General features: G+C 40.1%; 1 protein-coding gene across 1 annotated transcript in view; it reads left to right on the top strand.

Annotated features, from left to right (window-relative positions):
- Nucleotides 1–20,506, top strand: part of trdn (triadin) — a 426,623-nt gene that overhangs the window by 160,085 nt on the left and 246,032 nt on the right. Inside the window, exon 9 of the mRNA XM_060854831.1 lies at nt 1,010–1,108. Coding sequence (XP_060710814.1) covers nt 1,010–1,108 — 99 coding nt within the window. The remainder of the gene's footprint in view (nt 1–1,009; nt 1,109–20,506) is intronic.

Genomic DNA, 20,506 nt, shown 5'->3' with positions numbered 1-20,506 from the left:
ATTGTCTTATTTCATATTAAATTCTATTTAATATGTTGTGCTGTCCGCACTTGGAGAAATGTGTAGAGTATCGGTCCCCTGTTTTTAAAAAAAGGATATAATTGTATTTAAAGCAGTTCAGAGAAAATTTCATCAATTTCTAGGATTCAGGGAGCATCTTATCAGGACATACCAGAACAGATTGGGCCTGTAACCTGTGGAAGTTAGAAGTAGGAGAGATATTTTTAACAAAGTATAAGATCGAGAGGACTTAACAGGGTGGATACTGAGATATTTCCCATTGTGGTGGACACTAGAACGGGAGGTTCTGAAAAATAAGTGATCTGATATTTATAATGCAGTTTAGAATATTTTGTTTTCTCTCAGATGGCTGTGAATCCATCACATTGTCTTCCCAGACAGTGATGGAGATGGGATCATTGAATCTTTTAAAGAGAAACATAGGTTTTGATCAAAAAGTGTAGTGCTGGAAAAGCACAGCAGGTCAGGCAGCATCTGAGGAACAGGAGAATCAATCTTCTGGGCATAATCCCTAGAAACATTTTGGATGAACAAAGGAGCCCAAAGGCATTAGGGAGGCAGGAAAGTGGAGTTGAGGCAACAATTGTATAATCCATAACCTTACTGAATGGAGGAGAAGGTTCAAAGGGCTGAATGGTCTTAATCCTGCTCCTAAATTATATTTTTGTACCAAACTCATTTATGTGCATGTTACTTGCACCAGTTGGGTTTGAATGCTTATTAGCCTCATAACATGATTCAATGTAAAATATAAAATAGAGAAGGTACTAATATGGTCATGATACATAGTGAAGTGTAGAGCAGTCTTCATTGTATAAGTCATTATTGTAGTTGCAGGAGGGTTCTTGTGCTTCTCTATTTTAATGCTAAGGTTGAGTGGAACTAATGAAATAATATAAATAATCTTGCAAAGTGTTCTTAAAATTTCTGATCACATTCTCTTCAGTTTCGTCATTTTCATGTAACTGAATACATCTTTTCATTCCAGGATTTTCAGCGGCTCCTGCAGTCACTCCAGCTCCGGAACTAGTAAAATCTCCAGAAAAGAAACCACCACTAAAGAAACCTGCAGGATCAGTCGTTCACAGTAAGTCATTTGTTTTGTTATCATTGCAGATATTCACATAATAAATGCAATGCAGAATTGGTTAATGGGTTTTGGTAGTTTTTGCAATGTTTTATGCAACATCATACCAGTTTCAACAATGAAAGCACTTGTGTCCTTTTTGTAATGATCATGATTTGAAGTTCAAATAAGATCTATCAGTTCAAAAGCTTACAATGACTAATCAGTAGATGTGGCGGAAGTGGCTACTGCAAATGATGGAGATTAGAGTCAAGATTAGAGTGGTGCTGGAAAAGCACAGCAGGTCAGGCAGCATTCGAGAAGCAGGAAAATCTACATTTTCCTGCTTCTCGGATGCTGCCTGACCTGCTTTGTTTTTCCAGCACCACTCTAATCATTACTCATCAGTAAGCATGTTGGCATAATATATCTGCAAATGAATATAATGGTATAACAGAACAAGAGAACATGGATTTATGAATGATAGGATTTCAAGTTTAAATGAAGTCATGAGAAAAGTGCTATTGCTTCCGTACATCCTGCACCTAGAATTTATCTGTCAATGAGAAATATTTGATGTTTTCGTAGAGTGCTAAGAATATTGATTTATTCAAATTTTTCTTCCTCTGCAAAAATGTCATTTTGACATTGTGGTTTTTGTGTCTTTATATCATAGCTGATGAGTAACTGGCAACTACTGTAGCATAACCAATCAAACCACAGGTCAAGAATTATGTTCACATTTACTTCAGTGACCTTTTGTCGTGTTTTCCATCAACTCCATTAGCTACTCCTGAGGAAACAAAATAATCACATTATTCTTCACACAATTTTATTTAAATGTGGCCTATAAATTTAGCTTTCATGTGCACAAGCTGTCATTTTCTCCAGAGAAGAACATGGATGTTATAGGTGTACACCGGTGTTCACAAACAATATTTTCAGACTGTCATACATCATGCAGTCAGTGCCTTTCCTGTTACTGCTGGTGACTGTGTGCACACAATATGAAATGTCCCTCTGGTGGTTTCCATAGCAAATTGTCACAACCCTACTCCCTGACTTCAAAACTTAACCTTTCCCAGTAGCTTGTGGCCTCCAGCTCTACTGTGAAGAGAAATAACAAATGACTGACAGATCATCAAACTGGAGACAAATGCAGCAGGTCAGTCAGTATATATGAAAAATACAGGCAAGTTAGTATTTAGTATGCAAAAATTACAAATGAATTGAATTATTTTTCCCGATTCTTGGAAAGCATCTACGGCTGAAATATAATTTGTGTGCTGCCTTGTGTATTCTGATTCATTCATGGTTCCAGTATTTGCTGCTTTTGTTTTTAATTTGTGTGAAACAAGGAGACTGAATGTATTAAGAAATTATATCAGTATATATACAAACTCCACGCTCTCAGATCTTGTGTCCTGTAACTTAGCTGCTTATTCCTCTTGAAAGCATGCTTTGTAAGGCTCATGGTGACTTAATTAGTAAAGATGTTGGAGATGCTTAGTAAAGACATTGCAGTGGCAAGTTCCCATGGTGATCCTTATGAGAATCAGCTAGGAGATAAATAGATTTTGAAATACACTAAGAGGTTTATTGGCAGCCTTTGTATGGATATTGAAGAGTGTTATGCATTTTTGAGCTAAAACTATTGGGTTAAATAGCCTCATATTTTAACAAAGAACAAACTTTGAGGAATCTCTTGGAGGACTTCTTAATTTCCTTACACAATTTTCCACGACTCACATTGTTAATTATGTATCCAAACTGCATGGCACCATTCTGCGTCAATTGTGAACTCATGGAGGTGGAAGTTCTTATAGCTGCCGGACCTTCCAGTATTGATGTTGTGGGTGCTATATTTAAATCTCCATTTCACACTATTTCAGAAACTGAAAGCTAGGAATTGCCATTGGAAGTCTTTTGCACATCACATTTCAGAACCAGAAGACTGAGAAAGTGAATATGGCACTCTGCTTCACTGACCGGGATCTGGAGATCCTGGTGGGTCAGATGGTAGAGAGGGAGATTGCCCTTCTCCTTCAAAATTGACAGTGAAGGGCATGGCACCGAACCTTGCTAGTCTGATTGGAGATGGCAACCAGAGTTAGTGCATGTCAATGATCTGGAGGATGAGCAACAAAGCCACAAGGAGGTTAATGAACTTTCACACTCTGCAGGGGTAAGTGTCACCATCATCTCTCTGCTCTCACACACTCACTCTAACTCTGCTACTACACACAACTCCCACCAAGGCCCCTGCTCTGCCACTCTCACTGTTGAATGCAACACCTTCACTCAGTTGATCTCACCCACCACATCCTCCTGATATACTGTGCACTCATGTCCTCTAAGCCTCTTACTCACTCACTTGGGTCACCTCATCATCTCTCCTGCTCCTGCTCCACCATAAACAGCTCTTCCAACTGCTTTCACCTCACTCAATCCCTCTCTTTTGTTTCATTCCAGGACAAATGTTCTCATTATAGATCCAAAAGGCTGGTGCACCTGGACCAAAAAGTACAGCATTCCTCTCCTTACTGTCTATGAGGAGAAGACAAGGGAGCTGGCAGGAAGGGTTGGGACTGCTAATGTGGGGATGAAGATATTTTCCTGTCTCAGCAACCAATCGTGCTTCATTGTGCTGTGCTATGTTGCTCCACTAATGCCACCAGTGAACATATTTGTAACATTCTTAAGTTTCAGGCCCTCTTTTGCAAATCATTCCCTCTCACCAGCACCAACAGACTCTGCATCCTGAAGAGGCTAGATTCTTTGTCCATCAGCTTCTCCTCCACCTGTGAGGAAAAAGCTGCAGATCCCTCAGAACCAGAGTGCACCCATTTCAGATATTTTCACTTCGGTACTTTATCTAGATTAAATTTGGGGGCGCAATCTGGTGAGCAGAACACTGGCAAAACTCCATAACTGGTCATGGAAGGAGTGCCAGGTAGCTGACACTCAGAGCACCACTAGAAAACAGGCACCAGCTCGGGCCCAGACAGAAGATGACTCCATGGTTTCGGTCATTAATAAGATTAATAAAAGTGCCCCTTTCTCTGAAGGATGCAGAATTATGTAAGCAGGCTCTCAAACATATGAGGAACCACACGCAAGCTCTTCAATAGTCTTCTCTCAGAACACACCATAAGTACCTGACTCCTTCACCTGCATGCTGTTTGTAATTTATTTTCAATATTGATGTATTCACCCAACTTCGATCTCTTAGAAGTGAGTATCATTTAAGTTCTGGCTGGCAGGTTACAACTAAATGCTGCATTGTTTTATCATGGTGAAAGTGGTATTCCTGCTTCTTAACGTCCTCATCTTCAATTTCCAAAGACTGCTGTTGCTGTCCCAGCTCTCCTCATTCATAATATCCTCAGTTTGCATGTTCCCATGCGCAGAGCTTAGCACATGACGAGAATGCATCAAGATCAGTCTGGGATGTAATGCAACTCTGCTCCAGATCAATCAAAAATGAGAACCTCATCTTGAGGAACCCAATTGTCTGTTCCCTGATGGCCCTGATAATAAGTGAGCTGTGTTGTGTCTGCATTCTGCCTCAGTCAGGGTGTTTCACAAAGGAGTCATCAACCATGCTTAGAGAGGGTAGCCCCTGTTTATCAGCAGCCATTGCTGTATAGCATTTGGCTCTTCAAATGAGGTGGAAATTTTAGTTATCAAAAATATAGGGCATCATGGCACCTTTCATACTAACTGCCATGGACCTCCAAGGTATGGCAGCAGTTATCACAGTTGAGTTGGAAATTGGTTGTGTGGAACTCTTTTCTGTTTCTGAAATCTGTTGCCATACAATGTGGAACTCTTCATATGACGTGTAGATGGTTTATGCACCTGGGAGAAGCCAGTGGTATCTGCGAATCCGACCTTCAGGACTATAGCACTGATAGTGTCACAAATTGTATTTGTAACATCCTTCATACATTTTGGGGGTTGAGGATTGAGGAATCCACAAAGGTCCCAGTGAATGTTTGGATTATATTAGATTCTCTACAGTGTGGAAACAGGCCCTTCAGCCCAACAAGTCCACACCGACCCTCCAAAGAGCAATGCACTCAGACCCATTTCCCTCTGACTAATGCACCTAACACTATGGGCAATTTAACATGTCCAATTCACCTGACCTGCACATCTTTGGACTGTGGGAGGAAACTGGAGCACCCGGAGGAATCCCACACAGACACAGGGAGAATGTGCAAACTCCACACAGACAGTCGCCCGAGGCTGGAATCGAACCTGGGACCCTGGTGCTATTAGGCAGCAGTGCTGACCATTGAGCCATTGTGATAGTCGCATAAAAATGTAAGTGGTGCTGACACTTTAATAGCCACTGTGATGGGATGACAACACACTCTTTCAGAATAGCAGTCCTGCTTCAGAAGATGTCACATTTCTGTTACAGTATTCTGGAACATTCTCTACCTGCTCAGCATTGATCTTTAGTCATCTGGAGGAACTGGGGCCAGTGGCATTGGCAGATTGTTAGCTTGTTGAACATCCTCCTCATCTTGGTTCACCTTCTTTCACAGCTTCTTCATGTGGAGGCTGTTCAGTGTCTGCCAGAGGCTGCTGATCTTTCCAGGCTTGCTTTAATTCTTTACAATAAATCAACACTCTCTTTACACGAATGTAACTACTGGATCCATCCGAATGGGTGCTCTACACCAATGTCAAAAAGATTAGAAACATAACACTGTTTCACTGATGTGAATCCCAAACTGTTGTATCAAACACATAAGAATTTAATATAGGTTGTGATATAGTAGGACATGGAGGCCTTCCAGAAAGAGAACCATGAAATGCCTTCACATAGATTTCTGAGATATTACACCTTACGTAGATATATACAACACAAACTCTATCTCGGCTGCCATCAGAGATCCTCAATTCAATTCAGTCCACATGACACCAAGAAACAGTTGAAGATACTGGATACTGCAAAGGTCTTCGACCCTGACAGTATTCCTGTAATAATACTGAAGGCTTGTGGGTCAGATCCTGCTATGCGCCTCACCAAACTGTTCCAATACATTCCATACTTCATAGATCTTTCATGATCAATGACGTGGCCATTATTTCTTTTGATCAAGATTTGCAGTTATTCATTGCTGGTCAGTGTGTGAGCTGCACATGCATAGTAATCTCAGATGTTTGTCATCATTGGATTAATGGATGCTTGCTGATTGTAATCGTACCAATTGCACCATCCTCACATCACCCACAGACAAAATAAGGCAAAGTTACCCCACACACTAGTGTGTACTGGCATTTGAGATTTGGTTAAAGCTGGAACAGTATTCAGGTCTCACTCCTGAGAATGAGTTCTGGGCTCTGCCTGATAATCAACACCCCACCCCCACCATCGCAACCCTTTATGTTCTCTCCTGTGTCCTTGCCAGCCCCAACAGCTTTGATGCTTTCCATCTTCCCATCCAACCTTTTTATTTAACGAGGAATATTCCCTATTCCCTGCCCAGATCTATCTCATAGCCATTCCACTGTTCCACAATTAAAACATGATGGAGAATTCTGTAGCTGAAAATGTGTTGCTGGTTAAAGCGCAGCAGGTCAGGCAGCATCCAAGGAACAGGAAATTCGAAGTTTCGGGCATAAGCCCTTCATCATCCCTGATCTCCAGCATCTGCAGACCTCACGTTTTACTCGGAGAATTCTGTATAAAAAGTCCTTTCGCATTACCCCATATTATCCATACAATATCAAAACCCATCCTTATATTTGGAGTTAACCAAGTTATTATTTCCTCTCTATCCTAGTACAATGGTTACAATCCCACAGTATAGCTAAATACTTGTCTCTGATAACACCCCTTGATCTTTATTGCCCAAACTCCCAGCACTGACCAAGGACTACATCCTGGACCAATTAGTGTGGACAGCCCTGGCTAAGGACAGACCAGCCCTTGACTGTCTCAACAGCTCCTCAACTGCCTTACCTACACTCCATAGACTGCTGGGATTTGACTTATGACGATCCCTTATTGATTTCCAGACATGACCATTTGGTTGAATTATACACAGTTACACAGTGTGTTTGCTGTGGACACATGTTGTGGGTGTGGCATTGATGTAGCACGGTGCATACAGCAGTGTTTTCAACTCCATTGACTGTACATGCTGGCAAGCCTTGAAAATCAGGACAGAGATGCTGTAAACCTTTTGTTCTGAATAAAACTGTACTGCACTTTAAAGCAAGGCAAAGCAGAGGTACTATAATTGTCCAAGTAAACACAAAGTGAGTTAGCTGAAAGAACATGAACTAAGAGTCCTGAGATGCATCCTTTGCAGATGGATGAGGTGAATATATGCCCCTGTGTGCAAAGCGACTTGCCATGAGCATTGTAGTGTAAGGTTCTGGTGAGATATGTTAGGGTAAGTTCCAAAGTACTGTCACAAAATGCTGAAGTTCTCCTGAGTTTGATTAGGGCATAACTATGTAATGAGGTGGGCTATACCACAAGATGTTGAGAAACAATGGCTAGCATGAAAGTTTGGAGAAGATACCAGCAAGGTGCAGCTGCTCACTTACTACTTACACATCTGAGTTAGGAATTGGCGCTACCTAGTTCTTGCTGATACCTGGGAGAATCCTAAACTGCATAGAAGTGAGGCAAAATTAGCTAGGAAGATGTCAATGCATGCAGATAAGACCCTTGATAAGATTGTTGAAATATTTGATGAAACTCAGAAATTGTCATTTTTTTTATGTCACATTCTTTCAAATTTCTCTCCATTGCCCACACTGTTCGAGGGTTTGGAGGTTTCTGCCCATTGTTTTCTTTTGATAAATCAGTGATCAAAAATCATGTGTAGAGTATGAAAATATACTCCTCACAACCAGTAAATAACAAAACCAGGAATTCAAAATGCATCAACTGAAATTGTCCCTCAGTTAAGATAGCAATATCCCTTTGACATCTAGAATTAATTTAACTACAAACCACTGCCAGGTTTTTTTGGGTAATTTCTTTCCTACTGGCGGGTATTAATTTTATATAGTTTCTATCATTAAGTTATTTACAGACGGTACCTTTGAAAAAAAAAAATTCAACTATTAATTGGTTGGAGATGCAAGTCAATTGCATATTGTCTGTATATTCTTGATATATATTATACATGCATTTACAAATTATAAATACCCTTTGATGCATTTGATAAGCTGCTTATGAAGATATGATTAGAAGTAGATCTAGGCTATTTAGCCTTCAAGTTTCTTCTGCCATTAAATATGGTCATGGCTGATCTACTTGGTATTCTGAATTTCACATTCCCACTTATCTCCAATAGCCTTTGATTTCTCTATCTAACAAGAATCTATCAAGCTCTGGCTTGAAGTTACTTAGCGGTTATGCCTCCACCAAAGTCACACCACCCTCTGAGCATCCACGTTCTGATTGTGGGAAACTGCAATTGAGGAGAAGTTTGATGATTGGAATGGGAAGAAGAAATCAAGTGAAGGACCAATCGAGCAATGATGAATTCAGTTGAGCACAGGAGTGGATAGTTTGATTGTGGGAACAGTAGAACAGATCGTGGGTCCAGTGAAACAGAGAATTTCCTTGGTTTACAAGCTATACTAGAAAGGATCTTCCCTATGCAGCTGTCCTTGCCCCCGTTCACCTATTGGCCAGCCAACTTTAAAAGGAGCACCGTATAAATTTAGACATATAGCCTCACCTGAACATTTCAGTGTCCATAAAATAGGTCCTAAGGTTGACCCTAAGACAATTCCTAAGTTTGCTTCAGTTAAAATTTGATGGATATATTTGAAACAAGTTGGGATTAAAACTTCTAATCTCCCAGCTGTCCTGCTGGGTAATAATAGCCTCTGCCTCTGTCCACCCTCACCTCTGCAATGCCTCAAATCTTCCCATTGAAGGATATCTCAGCTCATCCACAGCTAGGTTTCAGAAAAGCATTGAACATGTCAAAGGGGAGAGAGATTAGAGCTGGATGATAACCACATAGCTGATGTTGAGTAGAATTTAATCCAATCCATTGCTTTGAGAAACACAGCAACCAGTCCCACTTCATCATTGTTTGTCATTGAAATTCATTTTGTTTGGATGAGCTCTCCACCTTGGGCCCATATTACATGGTTTAATTCAGATGGTGTAATGGTCCTGTCCTTGAACTAGTAATCCAGAATCCTAGGTAATGTTCAAGGCACAGGGATTCAAATCCACCTGTAGCAGATGGTGTAAGTTGAATTCAACAAAAATCTGTAGGCCTACTGTAGGCCCACCAGCCTACTGGCAAAGGGAAAACTCTGGAGACTAAGTTGGAGGTGGAAGAGCCAATTTGAGGAACTCTCCCATTCCCAGTGGCATGTCAATTAACGTGCCACTTGACAACACTATTCCTAAAATGACTGGAATTTAACTGTGGGACTGACATGCCTCTCTCACATCTATTGAAGGCTGCACAGCAAGTTCTGTCAGTTTGTCAAAATCCTCCTGGAGGAATGGTTAAGGCAGTTACTAGGAGCACAAAATTATTTTCATTTATATATTTTGGAGGCACATCAGTTTGCAGGACTTTGACAACACAGAAATATTATCATTTTGAAAGGAGATACAATATACCTGTAAAATTAAAATATGAAAAAGGATATTACATTTTTTTGAGTGCATACTTTAAACCTCCCCAGGAAATGAATTTTTTGACAATAAGAAATGCTGCAGAATCACAAGGTCACTTGAAATATTTATTACATTAAATAATATACATTCAGTAACAAATCACTGAATATAACAAAAGACTAGTAAATATTCTGACTACGTAACTCAAAGTAATATGTTACAAATTGAATTTTTGTTGATAGTTAAGTCCTGAGCTGTATTCGGTACACCGAGCTATACGCATTGCTGGAAATACTGGTAAATTTGATATGTTAATAAAGATAATGTATTATTAATATTTATGTTCACTTCTGTGGATGGAAAGGGTGCTGTATCAAATTATCAGATGTACCAATTTGTTATGCCAAATCTTGGATTTACAGGGCCTCAAGATTCATGGCATTATGGTGTTAAGCTTTCATGGTACAATTAATCTCCAACATTGTCTTTCAAAACTGATTTATTTTATACTGCAATGTTTCACAAAGCTAAATGTTTTTGGGGCTGTTATTTTCATAATTAACTCAGACTAATGCATAAATTAAATCAAATGGTTCCACCAGCAGAAATAAGAACTATAAAATAATTAACTTTGCAGCTGAGAGCTTCAGGGTACAACTCACTATTTTTTCATTGAATGTGTTTAAGTATCAAGTAATTCTATAAGTCAGTCTTTGATTTGTCGTGTGTTTGGGATCTGACTCTGTTTAGTATCTAAAAGTCAAGCTGCTGGAGTCCATAGACCTTTCTGCAAGAGCTCTTCACTTTGATGAGGAGAAAGTGAGGTCTGCAGATGCTGGAGATCAGAGCTGAAAATGTGTTGCTGGAAAAGCGCAGCAGGTCAGGCAGCATCCAAGGAACAGGAAATTCGACGTTTCGGGCATAAGCCTTCCTGATGAAGGGCTTATGCCCGAAACGTCAAATTTCCTGTTCCTTGGATGCTGCCTGACCTGCTGCGCGTTTCCAGCAACACATTTTCAGCTCTTCACTTTGATATCAACCCAAATTCAATTCAGGAAAGATAAGAGTTACTGCTGACTTCCTGCTCCCTCTGCTTCTCTTTCAACTCTGACATCATTACCTCATTATCATCATCATTATGCATGCTTCCGATGATCCTTCAGCTACTCTACTCTTCTGTACAATTTGATCAGTTTTTAAATATAAATGAACCAGGGTTATTGTTGGGTTGTAAATCTTATGTCATAAAGATAGAGAGTCTTAGAGTCATACTGCATGGAAAGAAATCATTCGATTCAAATCATCTAGGACTACCGAACATCCTAAATTAACCCAGTCCCATTTGCCAGCATTTGGCCCATATCCCTCTAAATCCTTCCTATTCATATACCCATCCAGATGCCTTTTCAATGTTGTTATTATACCAGCCTCCACTTCCTCTGGCAGCTCATCCCATACACACACCACCTTCTGTGTAAAAATTTTGACCCTTAGGTCCTTTTTAAATGTTTCCCCTCTTATCTTAAACCTATGCCATTTACTTTTGGACGTCCCTACACTTTTGAAAAAGACCTTGGCGACTTACCCTATCCATGCCTTTCACGATTTTATAAACCTCCGGTGCTGCAGGGAAAATAGCCCCAGTCTTTTCAGCTTCTCCCTATAATTCAAATCCTCCAAACCCAGAAGCATCCTTGTAAATCTTCTTGGCTCCATTTCAAGTTAAACAACATCTTTCCAAAACAGGGAGATGACAATTTAATGCAGTATTCCAAAAGTGGCCTAAGCAATGTCCTGTACAGCCACAACATGACATTCAACCTACATATTCAATGCATTGTCCATTGAAGGCAAGTGTACCAAACGCCTTCTTCACTACCTTATCTACTCATGACTCTACCTTCAATGAATTATGAACTTGCACCCCAAGGTCTCCTTGTTCAGCAACATTCCCCAGAATATTACCATTAAGTGAATACACTCTGCCATGATTTGATTTCTAAAATACAATATCTCACACTTATCTAAATTAAACTCTATCTGCCACTCCTTGGCCCTCAGCCTATCTGATCAAGGTCCCATTGTATTCTGAGACAACTGTCTTGACCATCAACTGCACCACCAATTTTGGTGTCATCTGCAAACTTACTAACCATACCTCCTATGTTCACTTCCAAATCATGTGTATAAATAACAAAAAACAGTGGACCCAGCACTGATACTTGCAGCACACCACTGATCACAAGCCTTCGTCTGGAAAACAACCTTTCACCACCACCCTCTGTCTCCTTTATTCAAGCCAATTTTGTATCCAATTGGTTAACCCTCCCTAGATGCCATGTAGTCTAACTTGCTCATCAGTATGTCTTGCAGAGCCCAGTCGAATGCCTTGCTGATGTCCATAAAGTCAATGTCCACCTCGCTGTCTTCATTAATCTTTTTTGTCACTTCTTCAAAAAAGTGAGACGTGATTTCCCACTCTCAAAGCCACATTGACTATCCCTAATCACTCCTTGTCTTCCTATTACATATAAATCCTGTCCCTCAGAATCCCTCTAACAACTTACCCACCACTGACATTAGGCTCACTGGTCCACAGTTTCCTTACCTCCTTTCATAAATGAAGCCATCCTGTAGTCTTCCTGCAACTCACCCATGACTATCCATGATCCAAATACCTCAGTAAGAGGCCCCACTTCCCTAGCTTCCCACAAAGTTGTAGAATACATCTGATTACGTTCCGGAGATTTATTGGCTTACATGCATTTTAAGACATCTAGCAACTCCTCCTTCGTAATATGGATACCTTTCAAAATATCATGACTTATTTCTCCACATTTTCTAGCTTCCATATTCTTCTCCATCGTAAATACAGATGCAAAATACTAGTTTCGTATCTTACCCATCTCCTGGGCTTCCACACATGGATAGCCTTTTTGATATTTACGGGGCTCTATTCTCTCTCCAGTTACTAATGGATTTGTAGAATCTCTTTGGATTCTCCTTAACCCTATTTGCCAAAGCTACCTCATGTTCCCTTTTTGCCCTCCTGATTTTCCTAATAAGTAAACTGCTACTGCCCTTATCCTCCTTGAGGGATTCACTCAATCCCAGTTGCTGATAGCTACCATATGCATCCTTTTTTTCTGTCAGACCTCAATATCTCTCATCATCCATGGAAGCAATGCCCGGTGGCATTATTACTGGGATATGAATCTACAGACCCAAGTGACCTGTTTTCAAATCCTGCTGCGACAAGCTGGTGGAATTTGAATTCAATTTTTAAAATCTGGAAAAAGGAGTCTAATGATGACTGTGAATCCATCATTGATTGTTGGAAAAAACCCAAATGGTTCACTATCCTCCCCTACAGATATCTGAGAACTCCTTATAAATTTGTTTCTGAATTTCCCACTGACTACTGAGGGTCCTACAGTGCAATCCTGATAAGGTGATCATCCTTTTCTTATTTAGCAATTCCATTCAAATAAATGTACTGGACACACTCCCAGGAATATTCTCCCTATATAGAGTCTTGATGTCATCCCTAATCAAAACTTCCACTCCCACTCCTCTCTTGTCTCCCTTTCTATCTTTCCTATCGCATCTATACCCTGGAACATTAGGCTGCCAGTCCTGATCTTCCCTAAGCCACATTTCTGTAATTGCTATGATATCCCAGTCCCATGTTACCAACCTGAATTCATTGCCTTCCCTCTTGCATCAATATCAATGCAGTTTAATTTATCAGTCTTACCTTATTCTGTGCCTTGCTCTTGCCTGCTTTGACTGTTTGACTTGCTCCACTTCTCTTCTACACTAGCCTCAGGCTGATCTCTTTTCTCACCATCTCTTTCAATCGCACTCCACCTCCCTTATTAGTTTAAAGCCTCCTGAGTAGCACTAGCAAATCTTGCTGCCAGGATATTTGTCCCCTTCAGATGAAACCTACCCTTTTTTTATAGGTTGCTTCTCCCCAAGAAGAGATTCCAATGATCCAATGATGTGAATCCCTGTCCATCTCACCAACTCCTCAGCTACATATTCATCTGCTCCATCCTTCTTTTCCTACTCTTTCTCGCAATTGGTACCAGGAGTAAATCAGATAATACTACCCTCAAGGATGTATTTTTTAACTTCCTGCCTAATTTCCTATATTCTCTGTTCAGAACCTTCACCCTTTCTCTTCCAATGTCATTGGCACAAATATGGTTACACACTATTCTAATGTGTCACTGTCAGCCGCAGAAATATCTTTCTGTGACCCTGACTAGAGCATCCCCTATCATCATTGATCATTCGGAACCTGAAATACCTTTCATTACAGAAGAGCCAGTCACGGTACTGATAACCAGCCTGTTATTACTCCACTTCCTGAGAATCCATTATGTCCTACAATTTCCAAAACAGCATACTTGTTTGAGTTGGGGATAGCCACAGGAGATGCCGACACCATCTGCCTCTCTCTCCTAACTTTCCGAGAGGTAACCCATCTACGTGATTGTATCTGCAGTTACTCCTTCTTCTTGAAACTGCTGTCCATCAACAGGTAAGATGAAAACCTTGATATTGTGAGGCACCTACTCCAGTCATTGCGGAATGAAAGAACTGGAACTGTGAACCATGGCTCTGGTGATCACCGTTCAGCTCTTCACAAAATAAGAATTATGAGGTTTCACACTGAACTTCATTTTGTTTGGATAAGCTCTCCATCTATGTTACATGAATTAATTGGGGAGGTTGTATTGTTATTGAACTCTTACCAAACTAGTAACCCAGAATCCTAGGGTAATGTTCTGAGAACAGGGATTTGCAGGTGGGAAAGTTGAATTCAACAAAAATCTGGAGTAAAATGATAGTTTAATGGTGACCATGTTATCACTGTCAATTGTCATTAAAAACCTATCTGGTTCACTCATGTTCTTTTAGGAAGTAGATCTGCTATCTTTACCTGGTTTGGTCTACAAATCCAGATCCACAGCAATATAGTTGACTCTTAACTATCCCCTGGGCAACTAGGGCAATAAAATCTGGTCTAGCCAACAACATCAACATCCCACCATCTTGCTTGTAGTACTAATGTTACATTATTTATTAGTAAAACTGTTTAATCCAGTTATGCTATTGCCTTAGGTAATTTGTCAACTCAAAATGTACCCATTTTAGGTTAGCTTGCTTCATTTCTGAATTCAGCTCTGTCCTTATTTACTTTTCCAGGCTGACTATTGATTTCTTAATTTGTATCAATTGTACCGCAATCCTCTTTGTCTGCATTTGTCTGTTTTCTTTTTCTGTGAACCTAGCGGTTGATACACATAGTTTACAAGTTGCCAAATGTTGCTGTGAGGCTATTGGGATGCAAAACACTAATGGAGAGTGGAAAATTACTACACGGAAGTTTATTTTTATGAAGCTTTCTGCCTTAAGCTACCCTTGTGCTGAATGTATTTGTTCAGGTGTTGCACAATCACAGTCAAGAAATTGCAATGTGACTATGCTTAAGTTGCTTCAGTCACGTCAGTACAATGGCCTGATTTTGTAATGAATCTGGGCTCATCTCATGAGGAATTTTCACCTTGTAATAAAAATGTAAGCATAGCTCCCAAGTTTTATTATTGGTCTTAAAACCTTTTGACTACAATTTTCATTCAAGACGAAGATCCGGGATATTGGAGGAAAAACATAACATAATTTCTGGCCTTATACATAGAAGTGATTAACATACTCATGTGAATCTTGAATTCAAACTCTATCGCAGAAATTTGAACACATATCCTTGTCAGATATAACAGTCCAACACTCACGGAGTTCCACACTTTTGCTGGTGCTGTCATTTAGACCAGAACTTAAACCAAGACAGTGGCTGCTTCTCAGGAAAAAGCAAAAGACCCATGAGACATAGTTTCAAATAAAGGAGTAGGGAGTTTTTTTTTAAGTCGCTGCCAGGACTCAGGGTATAGACCTCTCCAGAGATCCCCAATATCACAAATGTCAATTTGATTCACTCAATGTGATATCAGGAAATAGGCAGTGCATTAGATACTGCAAAAGCTATAGGCCCTGACCTCATTATGGCAATAGAACAGAAGATGAATGCTCCAGAACTTGCTGTACCTCTAGCCAAGCTTCTTTTCTGAAAACAAAATGGGCATGTATGCTGTTCATTCCCCCTTGAACTCAATGGTTTTTAGCCACGTAAGAGTCAACGACGTTGCTGTGAGTCTGGAGTCGTATGAAGACAGGAATGGCAAATTTCCTTCCTGAAGAAAGTTTGTGAAGCAGGTCAATTTTTACAATAATTGACATGGTATCATTTGGTTCGCTTTTCATTTCATTTTTGTTTATTTCGATTTTTGCCATCTGCTGAGATGGGATTTGAACTCATCTTCCTACAGTATTTAGATGATCTACAGTGTGGAAATAGGCCTTTCAGCCCAACAAGTCCACACCACAGAAACCCACCCAAACCCATTCACCTACCCTATATTTACCTTGACTAACGCACCTAACACTGGGGGCAACTTAGCATGGCCAATTCACCTGACCCTCACATCTTTGGATTGTGGGAGGAAACCGGAGCACTCATAGGAAACCCACGCAGACAAGAGGAGAATGTGCAAACTCCACACAGACAGGCAGGAATCGAACCCAGGACCCTGGTGCTGTGAGGCAGCAGTGCTAATCACTGAGCCACCATGCTGCCCTTACTAGAGGTTTGGATGACTAGTCCAGTGATATCGCCTTTAGGCCACTGTCTCCCCCCTTGTACAGTTGGTCTCTTATAGCTGCAATACTGGCAGCTATCAGACAATGCAGAAATTTGTCCATGTATGTCCAAAATATTAAAAGCATTATAAATTCAACCTGATCAATTACCATGCCATCAGTCTATTCTTGATCATCAGTAATGTGATGGAAGGCGCCATCAACTATGTATCAAGCAGCACATGTTCAGCAATAGGCTTCTCATTGATACTCAGTTTGGTTTCTGCCAGGGTCACCCAGCTCCTGATCTCATTACAGCCTTGATTCAAATACGAACGAAGAGCTAAATTCCAGAGGTGAAATGAAAGTGACAGCTCTTGACAACATGGCCAGACTTGACTGAATGTAGTATCTAGGAACTCAAGCAGAACAAGAACCATTGGTAATTAGTGGGGAAACACTACACAGGCTGGAGTCATAACTAGCACAGAGGAAGATGGTTGTGGTTGTTGGAGGTCATCCCAGATCCAGAACATCTCACTTTCCCTCCATCATAAGGTCAGAAGTGGGGATGTTCCTCAATGACTGCATAGTGTTCAACACCATTTACAATTTCTCAGATACTGAAGTAGTTTTTATACAAATGCAGAAAGACCTGGACAACATCCATACAGAAGTGCAAGGCAATGGCCATCTCCATTAAGGGAGAATTGAGCTATTAGCACTTGACTTTCAATGGCCTTATCTCCACTGAATACCTCACTGGCAAGCTACCATTGGCCAAAAAGTTAACTGGATTAACCATATAAATACAGTGGCTATCATACCAGTCGTAGCCTAGGAATACTGCAGCGAGTAACTAAATTCCTCATTCCCCAAAACCTGACTCATGATCTATGACTTACCTACATCCTCTGCTGACTGTTGGTTGACAGAATCCAGACACAAGTTCCTTAGCCACCTCTTTCAGAGGTTTTACATTCAGAGACCTTGCTGACAAGTTGAAAAGTAAGTGAAGTTTAAAAAATGACAATGATATTTCTCGACTGAGTGTAAGAGAGTATGCCTCACTGTTTTCTGTTGTAAGCTGAGGAACTGCACATTTCTGGAGAACTAAGATATTCCCAGGCAAAGTAAAGAGAGCATAAATCCATTGTCTGCAGAAACAAATCACAGGAGAAAAATATCAGCCCCAATAAGGTTAGTAAAGTGAACAAAAAAATTATCACTGTAATATAGGTTGATATAATTGCTCACGTATAAATATAGCAGTTATTAGTCAGCATTTCTCAGTAGAACATTGATGTTTCACAAGTTAGTCATACAGCTATTCCTGTTCCATTATGACATTGTCAGCATTTTGCACATTGCAGAGATGGACACGAGAAGATCATTTTGTAAATTGATGCATCCTGACATTTGGACAATTGCTGTTTTATTGTCATTGCTGAAACAGTGGTTACAAGGGATATTATAAGATTTTTGTTGAGTTGTGCTGTGCTGGTTGTGCATCCATGCTTGCCTTATGTTCATACAGGATTTGTCATATCGAGTTATCACACTCAAGAGCTTTTCACTGGAGGAGACTACACAGTCAACAAGTGAAACTCATGCCCTGATGTGACCCTCTATGTCATTAATGCTAATGGGCCTGGTTCTTTCACAGAAATCTATATTTTATTGTTGCTGTGTACGTTTGATTATTAGACAGGGTCTACTGCCACTTGTTGGTATGGTGTTGATTGGCTATTGTCTGCATGGTGAATTCATGCATTTTATAAAACTGACTTAAAAATGTCAGTATCCGGCAAGGGCAACATTTTGTTACTGATCCTTAATTGCCCTTGAGTGTATAATACAATGGAATCTCAATCCTTTCCACTAATTATTCTCCAAGTGACATCATGCCGTCCATGACTGCATTTTGAGTGTTTGACCTCACAAGAACATTTATGAAATGATCTGATTTTAGTTTTGGCTATGAGCTCCTCAGATGCAACAGCTGTTGTCACAAGATCAACTGCACACTGGAGCTTTCAAATCAGAGCCCCATACAACTATTTGTAGGAGGCAACCTATACCTATTCTACTCCCAATACTCAAGCTGACTTTCATTGTGGTCCATATGGAAACAAGTGGCTTCAGCTCAAGGCACTGCTATTGTAACAGCCTCCAAATTTGCATTCTCATTCAAATCATTGGGAGAATACAACTTCCTGGATCTTAACTATATCACCCAGTTTTCCATCTACCATTAGCACTGTGACTCCTTGCACGCTACTGTCCTAATATCAGTTTTCTTATCTTCATTGCTATATATCTGTTTATAATGTGCAAAGATGTGCCAGCTTCTTTTTCACATTTTAATGGTGAGCCTTGGTACTCAGATCTTAGACCTTTAAATGCTAGTTGTCATTGTTTGAGTTCTCCTTTTTAGTGAAAACAAAATGCTTTGTCATTTTATGACTGCCAGTTTATGATGGGATGAAACAAATTGTATAATATTTAACAAGAATAACTGTAAAATAGAAATAGTTATGCTCCTTGGAATGGTTTCTGTGGTTGATCATTACTGTGAGGTAATGTATCTTGTTCCAGTATCCTGAAAATTAATTTGCTTTATAAATTACATGCATAAATTATAAATAAATAAATAGTTTTAAAAAGTATAAAGCAAACAAAATTACGTTAATGTAATGTGATACCTATTATTCTGATATACCTAATATTCCAGAATAACATTTGAAACCTTACTAGTATCTTTTAGATCAAATTGATTAAAAGCATTTAGACTATGTGTTTTTTTTTGAAGTTCAATAGCTAATATGGATGGAAACATCTTGGTAAGTAGATGAGAGATCAGTTAGTCCATTACTTCTTGGAAATAGTGGAGAGTAAAATGTGGAGACTGGGAGATGCTAAAGACAGTGGGAAGAATTGATTAGGTATGGAGGAGGATACCATCCAGAGACTGGAAAACTGGTGGCAACCCTACCACAGCTATTTTAGAAAGGCTCCACTGGCTCTTCTGATCATCAGATGCTTTGGTTTCTTTCAGGAGGACTTTCCTGAGAAAGTGTAGTGTGAGGCTGAGAATCCACTTCCAGGAGCTTCCAGCCAATCAGAGGGAGTGGGGGTCACTGAAGGAAATCCAGGCAGAGAATCACTGTTGGAATTCTGGGGACAAGATAGGTGGGGCAGATAAACCAAGGACAGAGGGGTGGCAAAGGTGGGGAAGGGGTGGGGATGGGCATGGTATTGGGACAGACACAGCTTTCCGTCTAATTTTCTTACCAGCTGAGCAGCCTCTGAGGCTTCCGAGTAGCAGAGGCTTGTGGAACCAGAAGTCAGTACTACGATCAGCGTGCCGACACTAATTGCCATATGCGGAATCCTGGAGTAGTGTTTAAAGGAATCATTGGATTGGTGGCAGTGTCCACTATTTAGTGGTTCATGCAGGATGTATAAACACAACTCTTCAGAGGCATGTTTGGATAAGTTTAGAATATTCCCAAATTCTAAAAAAAATTGAATTATTTTATTTATAAACTGAGGCATGGTATAAAAGAAATCACATGTTTAGCCCTGGCTGGATTATTAGGTTCAATTTTGGCCATCAAACCCTAGAAAAATGTTAGGGTTTCAGAAGACATCTAATAGAGTGCGACCAGGAATGAAGGAATTCAATAATGTAGAGATACTGGAGAAACTAAATACAAACAAATAATTAGGAGTAGGAATAGGTAACTTGGAGTACCAAGCCTGTTCCACCATTCACAGTCGATCATGATTGCTCCATACTCCTGCAACTGCTGATATCACCCCATTGATATCAAAAAATCAATCTACCTCTACCTTAAAAGTATTCAAAGACTTTACTTATGCTGCCTTTTGAGGAAGAGTTCTGAAGACTCATGACCTTCCATTAGAAACCACTTCTTCTCATCTCTGTCCTAAAAATTCGTTCAGCCATATGAGAAAGAATTCATTCAGCTCCCCTCTCTTCAAACGTGCCTTGGCCAGTTTGACAACAATGATCAGGAGATCAGGAAAATACTAAAGCACAAATGCTAGGTGTTTCTGATCTG

This window comes from Hemiscyllium ocellatum, chromosome 3, assembly GCF_020745735.1.
Source record: "Hemiscyllium ocellatum isolate sHemOce1 chromosome 3, sHemOce1.pat.X.cur, whole genome shotgun sequence".
NCBI classification, from domain to species: Eukaryota; Metazoa; Chordata; class Chondrichthyes; order Orectolobiformes; family Hemiscylliidae; genus Hemiscyllium; species Hemiscyllium ocellatum.
The sequence above is the reverse complement of the archived record's forward strand: the minus strand, read 5'-3'. Positions and strand labels throughout refer to the sequence as shown.